At 39.9% G+C, this 19,106-nt stretch overlaps 1 protein-coding gene across 1 annotated transcript in view; it reads left to right on the plus strand.

Moving 5' to 3' along the window:
* Nucleotides 1–19,106, plus strand: part of cadps2 (Ca++-dependent secretion activator 2) — a 347,960-nt gene that overhangs the window by 133,035 nt on the left and 195,819 nt on the right. Inside the window, exons 9-10 of the mRNA XM_047345888.1 lie at nucleotides 15,594–15,660; nucleotides 18,098–18,206. Of these exons, the coding sequence (XP_047201844.1) occupies nucleotides 15,594–15,660; nucleotides 18,098–18,206 (176 nt within the window). The remainder of the gene's footprint in view (nucleotides 1–15,593; nucleotides 15,661–18,097; nucleotides 18,207–19,106) is intronic.

Raw genomic sequence — 19,106 nt, forward strand, 5'->3', positions numbered from 1 at the left:
TAATTTGGCATACAGTGCAGTGTCCTGCAAAATTATTCATACCCTTTTAACTTTTTCATTTTACATCTCCAAACTTTATTGTGGTTTATTGGCGCTTTAGTAGTTGGACATAATTGTAAAGAGCAGGAGAGCAAATGCATTATTTCAGATTTCTGTTCAAATAATAGCCTATTTGAATAAAAACATTCACAAAGCACTTTTATCTGCAAGTCTAAAGATTTTGCATATCTAAAACTGCTTATTTTTTGGCGGGCTTTCTGTCACATAAATAAGGTTTGATCTTAACGATCCCATGTCATCTCTGGCTTTATGTACATGGTGGTTATCCTGCTGGAAGGTGAACTTCCACCCCAGTCTCAAGTCTTCTGCAGCCTCTAAAGGTGCATTCCAACCGAGCGCGATTTCAGTGGATTTTTCAACTCATTCGCGTGCTGTCGCTCGCCTGACATTTTGCCAGCAATTCACGTGGTGAACAAGCAACAACACTCCACTCGCTCCACTCCATTCACCGCGTCATCAAACAGGAGGAGCTTCTATCTGCTGCTTGCCGGGTTCAACTCAACATGGAGCGAGTCACGGTGCGTTATTTATGGAAAGCCGCTTTTGCCAATGGCATCGATATCCCTGGGTTCACCAGAGACGGAACCAGATTGGAGAGGACCACTACTCCAGGAGCACCGCTTTCTTATGGCTTTCTTCGTACTCTTCTTCTTCCATATTGCCATATTTGTGAAGCATTGTGAATGTGTGTCCCCCCTCACAAATCTCTTGTGTTTTTGCTTTTTTTTTTTTTTTGCAAATTTCAGTATTAGATAAAAATAATTGGAGTAAATGCAAAAAGCAATTTTAAATTATGATTTCATTTAATAATAGCAAAATGCTATGCAAACCAACCTGGACCTCTGTAACGGGACAAACATCTTCCAAAATGTCCCACTTTTGTCTCATCAGTCCACAGATAGTTTTCCTAAAGCTCTTAAAGACATCAAGATGCTTTTTTGCAAACCTGAAATGGGTCTTTATGTTCTTTTTGGTCAGCAGTGCTTTTAACTTTGGAACTCCCATGTAGGCCATTTTGCGTGGTCTCTTTCTCATTGTTTTATCACGAACATTGATCTTAACTGAGACACGTGATCCCTGCAGAGCTTAAAATAATTTTGGTTAATCAGCCTCTTCTGGGAAGGTTACGTACACGTTATTGTACACAAGCAAGACAGCTACTGTCCATTTTTCAGTACATGTCAGAAAGGGTTGCTAAGTGGCATAGAAGCAAGACCCAGAACCTTTGAGGGAGCGTCTCATCTTTTCCAGTTTGAGGTACTGCATAACTTCTGTGATCCACTGTGAAAATCATGAAGGCGAGGAATTTTTCCAATACAACAACACAAGGCGTCTGGCTAGCAGGGTACAGGCGGCTAGCATATTTAACTTATGACCATTCAATTTCCCACTCTGTGAACAATGCTGAAGACAGCAACTAGGGACATAGATCACATGGCTCTTCTAAAATTTTAGTAAGCAAAAGAAGACTAACTACCAAAGGTAATGCAACATTGAACATGTTCAGAACATATGTAGAAGGGTAGCAGGGGCCTGTTTACGCTTTTTCCAAGTGGGATCCAGAACTGGTCTAAATCTGGATAGTTTAGCTTTTGACCACTGGACTCACAGTACTTAGTGCTATTTTGAACTGAATAACAGTGTGGCATTGTTTGTCTACAGTTTTTGAAATTTTTTAGATCATTTATTTTTGAGTTTCTTTTTGTATCTACACAAGTTCTCTTGATCCAATATTAAAATTTGTTTGATGATCTGAAACATTTACGTGTGACAAAAAAGCATCAGAAGACATCTGTATGACGTGAACATTTCACAGCAATATACATGATTATTAGATGTCCTGTTGACACATTTTTCCACCTTAACTGTGAATCTTTGTAGCTCCTCCATAGGCTACTGTCAATTTGCAGTAGCCTCCTCCTACTATGGGCCTGCTTGCTTTTTTTCTGATAAATTATCTCCTTGACCAACCTGTCAGTTTAGGTGGATGTCCATGTCTGCAGTTGGTCCATCCTCTCTTCATGTTAAGATGATGGACTGAACAGAGCTCTGTAAAACGTCGGATATTGCTCTAGAACCTAACCCGGGTTTAAAACGTATCCACAACTTTCCCCCTGACCTGTCTGCTGTGTTCCTTGGTCTTCATGATGGTGTTTGTGTTCTCTAATGTTCTCTAACAAACCTGAAGCCAGAAACAGAACAGCTGAATTTATACTGAGGTTAAATTATACACAGATTTTCTATAAAGAATTTTGAAAATGTTGTCTTCTTCTTCCACTTTTTAATACTGCAGTATTAAAAAGTACAGTTCAGAACTTTAAGGACATCAGAACTCTTTCAAGGCAATGAAAACATAATTCTTGGCTTTTGTTTAGAACACCAATAGCGTTACCTGCTGTTTAAATAAAGGGAGAAGTGTGCTGCAGGATCTGAAGATGAAAAGATAACATCTGATACACAATTTTAATGCCACCTAGCTTTAATATCACCACAGAAACAGTTCACGTTTCTTCTGATCTGTGCCTTTGTTACAGCATGAAATATGATAAGAGCACAAACAGAAACCATAAGACACAGATCAGACTTATAAGGGCTGCACAACATCCACTCTGTTGCCAAAGGTATTAGGTCGCAGCACCAGATCATTGAATTCTGGTGTTCCAATCACTTTCATGGCTGCAGGAAGTTTGATGTGGAGAAACAGAGTGCAGCGGAGGCTGCAGTTCTGGTTTTCTCATCTAACTATGAACACACTCCTAAACCTTGAGGAAGATCTTTACAGAGTAGTTAAAGTTGCTATTGCTGGAAACGGTGGGTCCATCAACAAACTGGACCTCATAGATTAAGAATAGGGTGTCATCAAAGTTTATGTCCATGTAGAAGTAGAGAAATACTTTTGGCAGTATACAGGTCCTTCTCAAAATATTAGCATATTGTGATAAAGTTAATTATTTTCCATAATGTCATGATGAAAATTTAACATTCATATATTTTAGATTCATTGCACACTAACTGAAATATTTCAGGTCTTTTATTGTCTTAATATGGATGATTTTGGCATACAGCTCATGAAAACCCAAAATTCCTATCTCACAAAATTAGCATATCATTAAAAGGGTCTCTAAACTTTGCTATGAACCTAATCATCTGAATCAACGAGTTAACTCTAAACACCTGCAAAAGATTCCTGAGGCCTTTAAAACTCCCAGCCTGGTTCATCACTCAAAACCACAATAATGGGTAAGACTGCCGACCTGACTGCTGTCCAGAAGGCCACTATTGACACCCTCAAGCAAGAGGGTAAGACACAGAAATAAATTTCTGAACGAATAGGCTGTTCCCAGAGTGCTGTATCAAGGCACCTCAGTGGGAAGTATGTGGGAAGGAAAAAGTGTGGCAGAAAACGCTGCACAACGAGAAGAGGTGACCGGACCCTGAGGAAGATTGTGGAGAAGGGCCGATTCCAGACCTTGGGGGACCTGCGGAAGCAGTGGACTGAGTCTGGAGTAGAAACATCCAGATCCACCGTGCACAGGCGTGTGCAGGAAATGGGCTACAGGTGCCGCATTCCCCAGGTCAAGCCACTTTTGAACCAGAAACAGCGGCAGAAGCGCCTGACCCGGGCTACAGAGAAGCAGCACTGGACTGTTGCTCAGTGGTCCAAAGTACTTTTTTCGGATGAAAGCAAATTCTGCATGTCATTCGGAAATCAAGGAGTCTGGAGGAAGACTGGGGAGAAGGAAATGCCAAAATGCCAGAAGTCCAGTGTCAAGTACCCACAGTCAGTGATGGTCTGGGGTGCCGTGTCAGCTGCTGGTGTTGGTCCACTGTGTTTTATCAAGGGCAGGGTCAATGCAGCTAGCTATCAGGAGATTTTGGAGCACTTCATGCTTCCATCTGCTGAAAAGCTTTATGGAGATGAAGATTTCATTTTTCAGCACGACCTGGCACCTGCTCACAGTGCCAAAACCACTGGTAAATGGTTTACTGACCATGGTATCACTGTGCTCAATTGGCCTGCCAACTCTCCTGACCTGAACCCCATGGAGAATCTGTGGGATATTGTGAAGAGAACGTTGAGAGACTCAAGACCCAACACTCTGGATGAGCTAAAGGCCGCTATCGAAGCATCCTGGGCCTCCATAAGACCTCAGCAGTGCCACAGGCTGATTGCCTCCATGCCACGCCGCATTGAAGCTGTCATTTCTGCAAAAGGATTCCCGACCAAGTATTGAGTGCATAACTGTACATGATTATTTGAAGGTTGACGTTTTTTGTATTAAAAACACTTTTCTTTTATTGGTCGGATTAAATATGCTAATTTTGTGAGATAGGAATTTTGGGTTTTCATGAGCTGTATGCCAAAATCATCCGTATTAAGACAATAAAACCCCTGAAATATTTCAGTTAGTGTGCAATGAATCTAAAATATATGAATGTTAAATTTTCATCATGACATTATGGAAAATAATGAACTTTATCACAATATGCTAATATTTTGAGAAGGACCTGTAGTGTTCTTCGGAGATAAGTATGTTGTGTAGCACTTCATTGTAACCACATGGTGGCAGCAAATCTAACTTTTAAACCTATTATTATTCAAGGGAAAAATGTTTCCTGCCCTCTTATGCTGCAGTAGCTGCTGTTACAGACCACATCTTCAGCTTTCAGTATGTTACCCTCTGTTCTCTTGTTGTTCACCTTGAAATTAAAAATCTGAGCATACAGCTGTGTCTAAAGCAGTCTTCCCCAACCTTATTTTATCATGGTCTTTTGAAGACCAGACTTACTCTCCCGGATGTCTGTGGGGACCCAGGAGGGGGTTCACATATTCCATAAATTTCTCCATACAACCCCTAAACTACAACAAATCACTGGGCCTAACCAGATGGTCTCTACATTGTGTCAGCTCACATGCTTTTTCCTGCTCCCTTTCACTCTGTATCTTAATACTTCCCAAATGTACCAACCTAATCAATCAAAATGCTTCTGGGTTGTTCAAAATAAACCCGCTTACACACTCCGCTTGTCAGTACCACCCAAATTCCCACACATATTCTTTGATTGCTCTGCAGCCCAGAACCAATAGACCTAAAGCCTGGTACCAGTCCAGAACCCAGTGGTTGAGGACACATGGTCCAAAGGGAAATCTTTTCTTTCAGAATGTCTCCTTGGCTGTGAATTTTAAGAGGAAGGAGAGCCCCTGTTTGCATGAGGAGAGAAAGAAAATTCAATTCAATTCAAAGATACTTTATTGATCCCCGAGGGGAAATTAGAAATTAGATTTTTCACAGACTGTGCCTGCTTGAGTATTTAGAGCAGGGGTTGGAAACCTTAACAATCCAGTAAGCCATTTCTGCCCACAATCATACAAAGTACTATTTGTCTTAGGCCATAAAAACCTGAATAACTTTTCAAAAAGACGGCCTGTTCAGTTTTATGAAAACCTATGTTGAATTTTTTATTTTTATGTTTAAAGAATCAGTTATATTAATCACAAGTAAACTCCTCAATGTTTACAAAAAGGGAATGAATAAAATTATTGAACAGGAAGTTTGAATAGGAACTTAAGGGAGAAGGATGCTTTAAATCACATTTACATTATTAATCTGTGCTTAATTTTAATTAAATAAGTAGGTATTTTTTATTGAATTTTGCAGATGTTTATTGTGATGTTTATTTTGTGTTTGTGGAATAAGGAAGAAAAGCTGCTGCAGCAAAAAAAAAAAAAAAAAAAAAGTAAAACAATAAGTTTATCAATGTTCCACTCACCACCCAATTCTCATCAGCCAAGGAGAAACACAAGCAAGTCATTTCTGTTTTATCTTTGCTTATTTAGCTGGACTCTCAGTCCTTTTTTTAACCAAATATATGTCCCCATACGATTTGGTTTTTTTGCATTTATTTTTCATTTTTATATTCTAAGCAGTTGAACAGACCGTTTTCGGAAATGATGTGGAGTGTTGACTTGTTTTTCCTGTGAGCACTACATGAGAGGAGCGTCTCCCTCTTTTTCATGTTGATTGAGGTGGCTTAGTGTTTAATTCTGCTCTTGCTGAAGTCTGTTTTGTCCCGAATACTTCACTGCACAGATTACTTGACTGCACAGATTATTGTGTGGTACATGAACCATGAATTGATGGATTAAATGCAGTTTACTGATATCAGTAGTTAACTGCAGAGGTTATTGTAAAACAAACAAAATACTGGAAATATGTTTTTTGGATGCTCCACAAGGGGGCAGTATGAGTGTTCCTGTGAGGCTTTACTTTGCAAACCCCTTGATGTTAGAGGTTAATGAAACTCCGTGTCTCATGTTTTACAATAAAAGTATGCTGTGTACTGTATGTATATTTTAAATAAATTACCAAATAAGTGGATACCAGGAGATGCTTCGTCTTGCAGAAATGAGTGCTTATAATTTTTGTTTGCCGTATTTTGAAACTAAAAATGCAAAAAACAAATAAACAAAATAAAATTCAGTTGAGATAAAGATATAGGATATCGATATAAGATTTTTTTCAAGGAAATAAATCACAGATTAAGAACATTTCTGAACAAGAACTATTTTCACAGAATTTGCTTAAATGAGCATGAGTAAGGTTCTTAATTTAACCATGTTTAGATTTTTTTTCTATATGGTTTTGTTTTAAATAAGGACAACATTAAGTCTCATATTTCTTTCTGTTATGTATCATATGCTTTAACATGAACATTTGACAAAAGCAGCTGCTTGTAGTCTGTTTGACTTGAAATATCAGAAATATATACTTATGTACACTTATCACTTATAATGATTATAAGTGATAAGTCAGCATGGTTTTTCCAGGATCTTATTATCACTGTTAAAAGTCCGAGTTTCTTGCTTAGAGGCCAACTAAAAACGGTTATTTTTCTGCTCAGATACCTGCACTGAGCTCTTTGGCATCAGTCCTTGTTGCTCTGCCACACGGCAGCAGAACTGACATGTTAAACTACAGGAGGAAGAGGACAAAGCAACAAAATAATTTTCAGAAGTGGATGGCGAGTGCTGCCACATGTTAACCCACAGACGTATGGAATGGCCCAGATTATCCGTCCAAATGCACTGCAGCCTTGACTGTAGGCCTTTTCTTTAAAGGTGGGCAGCAGAGCTGAAGAAAGAGGTCTTACCATCGATCTATTTTACTCTGTTGCACTTTCCTGCATCATATGCTTCAGGGGGGCCGGGAGCACCCATTGATCTAGAAGCCATACTACTCATTATTCCATTTTCCCCCAGACTTCCTTCTGTGTGCGTCAAGGCCTCTTTGAGCCCGGGGGATCCTCACTTCTCTTAGTTTTACATGAGAGTTGAAGCTTTACTTTAGATCTTAACAGTGGCATTTGAGATGTGTTGAGATTGTATCCCTGAGAGGGCTTGAAGTACAGTTTTATTTTCTTATCTGAGCATTTTAAATGACTTAAATTAGGTTGTGTTTACCTGAATGAAAATCATGATGTAAGCTGTAACCTGGAAGCAGGCTGTTCATCTTCCAGTTCAAAGATCAGGGGCCCAGTTTCCCACCCTGCAGCATGCCAAAATTTCCTTAAATAAGAGAACCCGTTTATTTCCCCCCAAATTCTGATCAGTGGATGATTAATCCACCTATCATACACAGCAAATAATTCTGTCATAAAATGAGTGTATAAGCATGTATGAATGGTTGAGTCAGCAAAAAGAGTGTAGCTATGGTTTGCAGGATCTAGGCGAGGGTAAATAGGCTCTGGGAAGCTGAGCTTTTTACACAGGTAAAAACATATAAACCAGCAACAAAATTGGTTAGAATCAGAATCAGCTTTATTGCCAAGTTCGTACATACAAACAAGGAATTTGACCCCGGTACACTTTTCTCCCTGGTTTTTGTTTTTTGCATTAAAGAATATACATATATACAATATACAAATATACACAAATATACAGGTCCTTCTTAAAAATTAGCATATTGTGATAAAGTTCATTATTTTCCATAATGTCATGATGAAAATTTAACATTCCTATATTTTAGATTCATTGCACACTAACTGAAATATTTCAGGTCTTTATTGTCTTAATACGGACGATTTTGGCATACAGATCATGAAAACCCAAAATTCCTATCTCACAAAATTAGCATATCACTAAAAGGGTCTCTAAACGAGCTATGAACCTAATCATCTGAATCAACGAGTTAACTCTAAACACCTGCAAAAGATTCCTGAGGCCTTTAAAACTCCCAGCCTGGTTTATCACTCAAAACCTCAATCATGGGTAAGACTGCCGACCTGACTGGTGTCCAGAAGGCCACTATTGACACCCTCAAGCAAGAGGGTAAGACTCAGAAAGAAATTTCTGAACAAATAGGCTGTTCCCAGAGTGCTGTATCAAGGCACCTCAGTGGGAAGTCTGTGGGAAGGAAAAAGTGTGGCAGAAAACGCTGCACAACGATAAGAGGTGACCGGACCTTGAGGAAGATTGTGGAGAAGGGCCGATTCCAGACCTTGGGGGACCTGCGGAAGCAGTGGACTGAGTCTGGAGTAGAAACATCCAGATCCACCGTGCACAGGCGTGTGCAGGAAATGGGCTACAGGTGCCGCATTCCCCAGGTCAAGCCACTTTTGAACCAGAAACAGCGGCAGAAGTGCCTGACCTGGGCTACAGAGAAGCAGCACTGGACTGTTGCTCAGTGGTCCAAAGTACTTTTTTCGGATGAAAGCAAATTCTGCATGTCATTCGGAAATCAAGGTGCCAGAGTCTGGAGGAAGACTAGGGAGAAGGAAATGCCAAAATGCCAGAAGTCCAGTGTCAAGTACCCACAGTCAGTGATGGTCTGGGGTGCCATGTCAGCTGCTGGTGTTGGTCCACTGTGTTTTATCAAGGGCAGGGTCAATGCAGCTAGCTATCAGGAGATTTTGGAGCACTTCATGCTTCCATCTGCTGAAAAGCTTTATGGAGATGAAGATTTCGTTTTTCCGCAAGACCTGGCACCTGCTCACAGTGCCAAAACCACTGGTAAATGGTTTACTGACCATGGTATCACTGTGCTCAATTGGCCTGCCAACTCTCCTGACCTGAACCCCATAGAGAATCTGTGGGATATTGTGAAGAGAACGTTGAGAGACTCAAGACCCAACACTCTGGATGAGCTAAAGGCCGCTATCGAAGCATCCTGGGCCTCCATAAGACCTCAGCAGTGCCACAGGCTGATTGCCTCCATGCCACGCCGCATTGAAGCAGTCATTTCTGCAAAAGGATTCCCGACCAAGTATTGAGCGCATAACTGTACATGATTATTTGAAGGTTGACGTTTTTTGTATTAAAAACACTTTTCTTTTATTGGTCGGATGAAATATGCTAATTTTGTGAGATAGGAATTTTGGGTTTTCATGAGCTGTATGCCAAAATCATCCGTATTAAGACAATAAAAGACCTGAAATATTTCAGTTAGTGTGCAATGAATCTAAAATATATGAATGTGAAATTTTCATCATTACATTATAGAAAATAATGAACTTTATCACAATATGCTAATTTTTTGAGAAGGACCTGTAAATAAAAAGGTGCATTTGCACACTGTTAGTGTGATAAAAATAATTTTAGAGATCTAAAATGTCTTTTTAAGCATTTCCAAAATTCTGAAAATAAAAACTTTGTCTCACAGTGTGAACCTTAATTTTGTTTGTGAAACAGCATTCCAAAAGCCATAGAAGTCTTCCTGCAGTTTTTAAATTTCCCTTTATAAGTAGTATGTAGAAAGTCTTAGTCTGAACACATTATTGTTCCAAGCTTCTAAATTATGGAATTATACTATTACAGATAACTACTCTAACACAAATTCCCACTATAGAATTCAGAAGTGATTGAAAAAAGAATAAAACAAGTTGTAAAATCAAAATTCAGCCAAGCTTTTGTATTTGTTCTTATTGTTTATGCAATGTTATCATATTTAGATGGATTTACAATCGCTAGATCACAGACAGAGTTTGTCCCCGCAGCGTCTCCAGTTTGCTCTCATTTTCTTTAAACCATTTACCAGTGGTTTTGGCACTGTGAGCAGGTGCCAGGTCGTGCTGAAAAATGAAATCTTCATTTCCATAAAGCTTTTCAGCAGATGGAAGCATGAAGTGCTCCAAAATCTCCTGATAGCTAGCTGCATTGACCCTGCCCTTGATAAAACACAGTGGACCAACACCAGCAGCTGACATGGCACCCCAGACCATCACTGACTGTGGGTACTTGACACTGGACTTCTGGCATTTTGGCATTTCCTTCTCCCTAGTCTTCCTCCAGACTCTGGCACCTTGATTTCCGAATGACATGCAGAATTTGCTTTCATCCGAAAAAAGTACTTTGGACCACTGAGCAACAGTCCAGTGCTGCTTCTCTGTAGCCCAGGTCAGGCACTTCTGCCGCTGTTTCTGGTACAAAAGTGGCTTGACCTGGGGAATGCGGCACCTGTAGCCCATTTCCTGCACACACCTGTGCACGGTGGCTCTGGATGTTTCTACTCCAGACTCAGTCCACTGCTTCCGCAAGTCCCCCAAGGTCTGGAATCGGCCCTTCTCCACAATCTTCCTCAGGGTCCAGTCACCTCTTCTCGTTGTGCAGCGTTTTCTGCCCCACTTTTTCCTTCCCACAGACTTCCCACTGAGGTGCCTTGATACAGCACTCTGGGAACAGCCTATTCGTTCAGAAATTTCTTTCTGTGTCTTACCCTCTTGCTTGAGGGTGTCAATAGTGGCCTTCTGGACAGCAGTCAGGTCGGCAGTCTTACCCATGATTGGGGTTTTGAGTGATGAACCAGGCTGGGAGTTTTAAAGGCCTCAGGAATCTTTTGCAGGTGTTTAGAGTTAACTTGTTGATTCAGATGATTAGGTTCATAGCTTGTTTAGAGACCCTTTTAATGATATGCTAATTTTGTGAGATAGGAATTTTGGGTTTTCATGAGCTGTATGCCAAAATCATCCGTATTAAGACAATAAAAGACCTGAAATATTTCAGTTATTGTGCAATGAATCTAAAATATATGAATGTTAAATTTTCATCATTACATTATGGAAAATAATGAACTTTATCACAATATGCTAATATTTTGAGAAGGACCTGTAGATTAAGAATAGGGTGTGATGAAAGTTCATGTACATGTAGAAGTTCAGTTTTCAGTTTTATTTATATAGCACCAACAACACATGTCGTCTCAAGGCACTTCACAAAGGGTTTGGAATGATGCGGGGTTGTTGGGGAGGTTAGAATGAACTACTGAGTGTTAGAGTTTGGCCATTTTAGAATGGGCTATGTGTAGGGGTGCTAAGTAAAATAATAAACTAATAAAGTTTGTCCATGTAGAGCCCACTTCTGCTACAGGAGAAGCTCTCCCAGCTGAGTGTGCCCGACTCCACCTGCAGGTGGATCACTGACTTCCTGTCTGACAGGAAGCAGCGCGTGAGGCTGGGGAAACACGTCTCTGACTCCCTGACCATCAGCACCGGTTCCCCCCAAGGCTGTGTTCTCTCTCCTCTGCTCTTCTCCCTGTACACCAACAGCTGCACCTCCAGTCACCAGTCTGTCAAGCTTCTGAAGTTTGCGGACGACACCACCCTGATCGGACTCATCTCTGATGGGATGGTGACGAGTCCGCGTACAGATGGGAGGTGGACCATCTGTTGGACTGGTGCAGCCAGAACAACCTTGAGCTCAACGCTCTAAAGACAGTGGAGATGGTTGTGGACTTCAGGCAGAACCCAGCCCCACCTGCCCCCATCACCCTCTGTGACTCCACAATTGACACTGTGGAATCTTTCCGCTTCCTGGGAACCATCATCTCCCAGGATCTCAAGTGGGAGCCAAACATCAGCTCCCTCATCAAGAAAGCCCAGCAGAGGATGTTCTTCCTGCGGCAGCTGAAGAAATTCAACCTGCCAAAGACTATGATGGTGCACTTCTACACAGCCATCATTGAGTCCATCCTCACCTCCTCCATCACCATCTGGTACGCCGCTGCTACAGCCAAGGATAAGGGCAGGCTGCAGCGTGTCATTCGGTCTGCTGAGAAGGTGATTGGCTGCAGTCTACTGTCGCTCCAGGAACTGTACACCTCCAGGACCCTGAAGCGGGCAGGGAAGATTCTGGCTGATCCCTCCCACCCCGGTCACAGACTCTTTGAGACTCTCCCCTCTGGCAGGAGGCTGCGGTCCATCCGGACCAAAACCTCACGCCACAAGAACAGTTTTTTCCCATCTGCCACCAGCCTTGTTAACAAAGCCCGGAAACCACCCTGACACTCTCCCTTCTCCTCCCCCCCCCCCCCCGCCATTTTTTTTTTGCTGACTCTCCTGCACTGTTGTATTGCTCTTGCATCTTATACTGCTCTATACTTACTCTCACTCACTTAAAACTGTGCACATATATTTATATTATATTGTAGATATGTTTATACTGTTTAATTTGTATTGTATTGCACCGACTACGCCAAAACAAATTCCTTGTATGTCCAAAAACGTACTTGGCAATAAAGCTTTTCTGATTCTGATTCTGAATCTGATTCTGGTGGCTATTATTATACTAAACACCACAAGGATTGGGGGTACCTCTCTCTGTCAGACTGATTATAACCATTGGAAAAGAGAAGGGGTTGCACAGGTAGCAGAAATGGAGGGTGTGTTTGCACCTCAACCATAACTGAACCTGACTCCCCCTTACTCCGTCCAACAGGGAGGGAGGAAGGCAGAGGTAAAAATAATTGGAGAGTGTTGTTTCCTGTTGCATTGTGTGAAAGGTGGGTAACTTTAAAATGGACTAAGTCAATTTAATGGAATCATATAGATTTCAAGTCAGGTTCATACATTCCAATTAATCTTAACCATTGAACAGTGGAGTCAGATTCAGTTATTTATTCGAATTGGTGAAAAAGTTTCTCTATCTAAGAAAACCCAGCAGATTGCATCGAGTCAGTGACTTGTAGCAGTCACTGAGAAAGTTCAGGATAACCTCAGCCACTCTAAGCTTTATCAAAAAAGAAAGTTTTTAGCCTAGCATTAAAAGTAGACAGGGTGTCTGCCTCACGGACTAAAACTGGGAGCTGGTTCCACAGAAGAGGAGCCTGATAACTAAAGGATCTGCCTCCCATTCTACTTCTAGAGACTGTAGGAACCACCAGTAAACCTGCAGTTGGAAAACGAAGTGCTCTGTTAGGAACATATGGATCTCTGATGTATGATGGAGCTAGATCATTAAGGGCTTTATATGTGAGTAGGAGAATTTTAAATTCTATTCTGGATTTAACAGGGAGCCAATGAAGGGAAGCTAAAATAGGAGAAATATAATCTCTCTTTTTAATTTTCATCAGAACTCTTGCTGCAGCATTTTGAATTAGCTGAAGGCTTTTAACTGCATTTTTTGGACATCCTGATAGTAAAGAGTTACAATAGTCCATCCTTGAAGTAACAAATGCATGGACTAGTTTTTCAGCGTCACTCCTGGATAGGATATTTCTAATTTTGGGAATATTCCAAAGGTGAAAGAAGGAAATCCTAAAAATTTGTTTAATATGGAATTTAAATTATCTGTCCTGGTCAAAAATAACACCAAGGTTTTTTTACTTTATTACCACAGTTCAATTTAATGCCATCCAGGTTAAGGTTTCTTTTTCAGTCTCCGGTCCAAAGAGGACAACTTCTGTCTTGTCTGAATTTAGAAGCAGAAAATTTAAAGTCATCTAAGTTTTTATGTCTTCAAGACATGCTTGTAGTCTATCTAACTGGTTGGGCTCATCAGGATTCATGGATAAGTAAAGCTGAGTATCATCAGCGTAACAGTGAAAATGTATCCCATGCTGCCTGATAATTTTACCTATTGGAAGCATATATATAGTAAAGAGAATTGGCCCAAGCACTGATCCCTGTGGTACTCCACAATTAACCCTGGAGTTTAAATATGATTTATCATTTACATGAACAAACTGGAATCTGTCAGACAAATAAGATTTAAACCAGCCTAGTGCTGTTTCCCTGATCCCTACAGCATGTTGCAGCCTTTCTAAGAGAATATTGTGATCGACTGTATCAAATGCAGCACAGAGATCTAACAGGACAAATACTTCTGGCAGTATGGTGTATGTTTCATAAACCTTTTCTGCCCTGTTTTAAATTATTTGGTGTTTTTAGTAGTTATTATGTGAGAGACACAGTGGAGTACCAAGATCAGAGGGAATGAGTCTGACCTAGCTGTAACTTGGTTGACTTGTAGACCAGTTTTGGGTACTTTAACAAGGAGCCAGAGGGCGGAGGCATCACTAGTGGAGTGTTTCAGGAGTTACAGGCGTTTACCAGAGCATCAGACAGTCAGTTACATGCTACAGAGGATGACCACAAGACCTCATGCAGGGTACCCTTCACTTGCTAATTTGACTGACTGTTAGGTGCTCCGGCAAACGCCTGTAACACTTTCCCTTAATATGTAAAATTTTGGGGAGTGGTGGCCTAGTGATTAGAGAGCAAGGCATTTGCATCCTGGAGAGGCCACCAGTACCCTGGTTCAAATCCCACAGCCTGCCATTCCCTGAGCAAAACCTTTAGCCCCTGAATGCTCCCCGGGTGCCGTACAATGGCAGCCCACTGCTCCCTAAGGGATGGGTTAAATGCAGAAGATAATTTCTCCTTTGTTAGATCTATAAAGTGTAAATTATTAATATTATTATTATTATTATGCGACATCATTTGTTTTCCTTCTGGTCCCTGTTAAATAGACATGTTAGCTCATTGCAAAATGAAGCATTTAAGTCAAGTTAAGTTTATTTATATAGCGCTTTTCAGCAACAAGGCACTCAAAGCGCTTCCCATCACTGGTCTGCAAGTGGACCTCCAGATCAGACCATTCCTTCTGTCTGCTGCAATATGTCTGTCAGTAGGTGTACCTTCTCCTATGGCTTGTATGGTTTAGCATTTAATAATGTGTATGGGTAACTCTGTTGTATAGGATGGCTGTTGATTGGTATGAGTCAGTGACAAATCTGAAAACATTTACCAGCATTCAACCCACAAAGAATTTCCCAGAAGACAATTACTATGAGAGCATTAATATTTCTATAAATGGTAACAACAGTTGTTTTTTTAAACTATGTCTAATTATACTTTTGTCAAATGTCTGATCTCCTGACATCTAGAAGATTATAAACAGTCCAGAATGTACCAGAACCTAATTCATCAAGGAAAGCATTGCCAGATACCAGGTATTCTCATCAGGAAGCAGAGAGAGACAATTTTGTCTCTATGCCTTTTTCTTAGAAATATTAAATGACAAATAAAATAGTTTGTTATTTTTCCTATAAAACATCTGCTGGAAATCCGGGGCCAATAAGAAAAAGAAAGCAAGATCAAAGCATTTTAGTTTACAACTTTAGCATGAAAGTAAGTATTTTTGTATAATTTGATTGAAACCACTTAATTCAAAACAATCATTATTTCTTAGAGGATGATTCTCATTAAACCAAGTTAACTACTGTATGTTTTATGATATTTTTCTGCTGTTTGGGCTTCAGGTACCTGTATGGTCTAGGACACAGAGTCTGGAAACGCTGGAAAAAAAGATATTTTGTTCTTGTTCAGGTAAGATGCTCATGAGACAAATTTGGGATGAGTTCAATAATTGTAGAACCCTCCACCCCATGATCAGGGATCCTGAGGTCAGGTTTTCTAGGTTGAAGAGGGAGAACTTAATACAAAAGCTGATTTACACGTATAACTAAAGACAAGGATTCATATTTATCCTAATTCTTTTTTTCCTGAACAGAATGCAGTTTTTAGTCAGGTCTTGCAGTAGTACCCTTATTCTCTTACTGTAAAATCTGTTTTAAACATTTTTATTGCTTATTTGCTAAAAAGTTGATAATTGAAAGAAAAGAAAAAGAAATCCCCCATAGTGATCTCATCTGTTGAAAGGTTTTTACCTTCTCATCTAAACACAAAATCAAGTTGATTAATCTGTACTGTACATTCTTCATTTACTTTCAGAGCACTTACAGCTCACTCGGGATCTCTGTAGGTCAAGGGAAGATGGGAGAAGAATCATTTCATGTTTTTGGGTTTTTGTATTGAAAGTCATTTAAAGGCTAAATAAATTAAATCTTTGGTGTGAGGATCTGCTACAGTCACTGATGCATCAGGATTTTGATGGTCTAGTATTTCAGAGTAGAGCTACCATTATGTTATGGTTCACAAGGATAACGGAGTGCACAGAAACATGGCTTTTTACAAAATATAAAGACAAAAATTAGACACCAAAAGCAGTGATACAACTAAGATACACTACTGGCCAAAGGTTTTAGACACGTTTTCATTTAATGATTTTCTTTATGTTAATGACTATTTACATTGTACGTAGATTCTCACTGTAGGCATCAAAACTGAATGAACACATATGCAATAATGTAGCAAACGAAAAATTGTAAAAGAACTTTAACTATGTTTTATATTTTAGATTCCTTAAAGTAGCCGTCCTGTAATGACTGAAATATTACCCTTTGGCTGTCTCTCAATGAATCTCTGGGAAGTTCTTTCAAGACTCTTTGGAAAACCATTGCAGCTGACTACCTCATGAAGCTCATGGAGAGAACAAAGCAGTCATCAAAACAAAGGGTGGATATTTAGAAGAATCTAAAATATAAAAAGGTTTAGAGTTATTTCACACGTTTTGTTTACTATATAATACCATGTGTGTTATTTATAGTTTTGATGCCTTTGGTGAGAATCTACAATGTAAATAGTCATGAAAATAAAGAGATCCATTAAGTGAGAAAGTGTATCTATACATTTTGACCATAGTGTATATTGATGTTTTATTGCTGGTTGTAAAATGTATTCATACTCTCTGAACCTTGTCACATGTTGTCATGCTACTCTACATGTAGATCGGAAATGTGAAGTGGAAGTAAAATGATGTCTGAAAAGTGTGCCATGCATTTATAATTGGCCCTCCTTTAATACAATCCTTCATGGAACATTTCGCTTCACTTGAGGTGCTTTTAGGGCATGTCTCTCACAGCTTTGCACAACAGCTGGAGTTTACTAAGACTTAAATTTTGCCTTTTTTAAATAGCTCAAATCCAGTCACACCAGAGGGAGAAAGTCTGTAAACATTCATTTTCAAGACTTGCCACACATTCCCATTTGGATTCTAACGCATAGATATGCTCTGATATAAACCGCAGGTGCCCAAGTCCAGTCCTTCAAGGCTACCATCCTGCAATTACTAGTCATATCTCCTCCAGCACACCTAAATCAAATGAATGGCTCCCTACCAGACCTCTGCAGAGCTGAATGACTACGTCACAGGGAATTCAGCCATTTGATTCCAGTGTGTTGGAGGAGGGATACTTCTTAAAGTTGCATAGTGGTAACTCTCGAAGATTGGACTCGGATAGGATAATTCTATCACTGGAACGTCAGCCTCCTCCCCAGTCTCAAGTATTTTGCAGCCTCAAACAGGTTTTCTTCCAGGGTTGTCCTGGATTCAGCTACATCCATCTTCACATCATCTCTGGCTAGCTTCTTTGTCCCTGCTGAAGAAAAGCATACCTACAGCATGATGCTGCCACCACCATGTTTCTGTTCAGGGTGGTGTGCAGTGTTAGTTTTCCTCCACACATAGAAACCTCTGAGACTCCCCATCAACATATTTTGTTTATTTGTCTTTAGTTATGTATTGACTGATTCATTTTTTTATTTTTTTTTATTTGCTACTTATACATTTATATACTTGTTTTGAGTACTTATTGGACACATTGTTTATTGATTCTTAATATTGTGTATCTATAGATGTGAAATATAGGGTTGTGAATACTTTGCAAGGCACCGTATTTAACTGTATTGCTGAAATAAATCATTGTGTTTGATATCATTGTGCCAGTGCTGCCAGAACTATTGCTTCCTACTATTTTAGTACTAAAGAGAGATACAAAACGTGTCTTATTGCTTGACAGGTGTTAGTTTCTGAGGTGTTAGCAGCATATTGTACATATAGTCACTATGTGTCTACTTCCCTCAGGTGAGTCAATACACATTTGCAATGTGCAGCTACAGAGAGAGGAAAGCTGAGCCTCAGGAGCTGATGCAGCTGGAGGGGTACACTGTGGACTACTGCGACCCTCAGACAGGTAGGCCAGGCCACTATGAAATAATGCTGATCCATCTACAGATATTCCTGTTTCTTAAAGATGTCTTTAAGAAACTTTGTTGAGAGACAGAACAGTAATAGAGTCACCAGAAGCAACATAAATCAGGACTGTAAAATACCAAACTCCAGGACCATCTTTGCACAGACTGCCTTCTCTGTTAAGAGTTGTAAGCTCTGGAACTCACTGCCATCTGACTTCAAGACTGATGTTAAAATGTTCACTTCTAGGCTTAAGATTTGAATAAAGATGAAGCATCTCATTTTTAAATATTGTTTTAAGGGTTCTAAAGGCATTGTTTTATATCACCTTCTGGGTTTTTATTGTATTTATTGTTAAGTTTTACTTTCTATTTTATTGAATTTAATTGTTAAAGGCCCTTCTAGGGACTGGTGTTGCATACTAGTTGTGGCAATAAACAGTGTGATGCAGGCATCAGATTTATTTTGGGTAATGATCTTTGTTTATTGTATCTGTCAAATAAAAATTTAATAAATAAAGAAATAAATCCAGCAACGGCAGCATCATGATCAATAAAGGTCAGCTGATCATCGATCATGACACCCAAGTTTCTAATTACGTTTGATTGAGCAAGAGGTAGGGATTCAGTTTGGATGCAGATATTGTGGTGTATGGTCTGGCTGGCCAAGAAGGCAAGCAGTTCATCTGTAGAAGTTTAGTTGGAGGTGATGGGCCTTTCATCCATGTCAATATGTCAGAGAGACAGACCAAGAATCGTTCTTAGACCGTGTGGTCATCAAATAGGAATGACAGATAGAGCTGGGTACCATCAGCATAGCAGTGGTATGAGAAGTGATTGGATGATCTGGCCCAGTCAGGTGGTGTACAGGTCCTTCTCAAAATATTAGCATATTGTGATAA

The sequence above is a fragment of the Girardinichthys multiradiatus genome, chromosome 2 (assembly GCF_021462225.1).
Source record: "Girardinichthys multiradiatus isolate DD_20200921_A chromosome 2, DD_fGirMul_XY1, whole genome shotgun sequence".
Lineage (NCBI taxonomy): Eukaryota > Metazoa > Chordata > Actinopteri > Cyprinodontiformes > Goodeidae > Girardinichthys > Girardinichthys multiradiatus.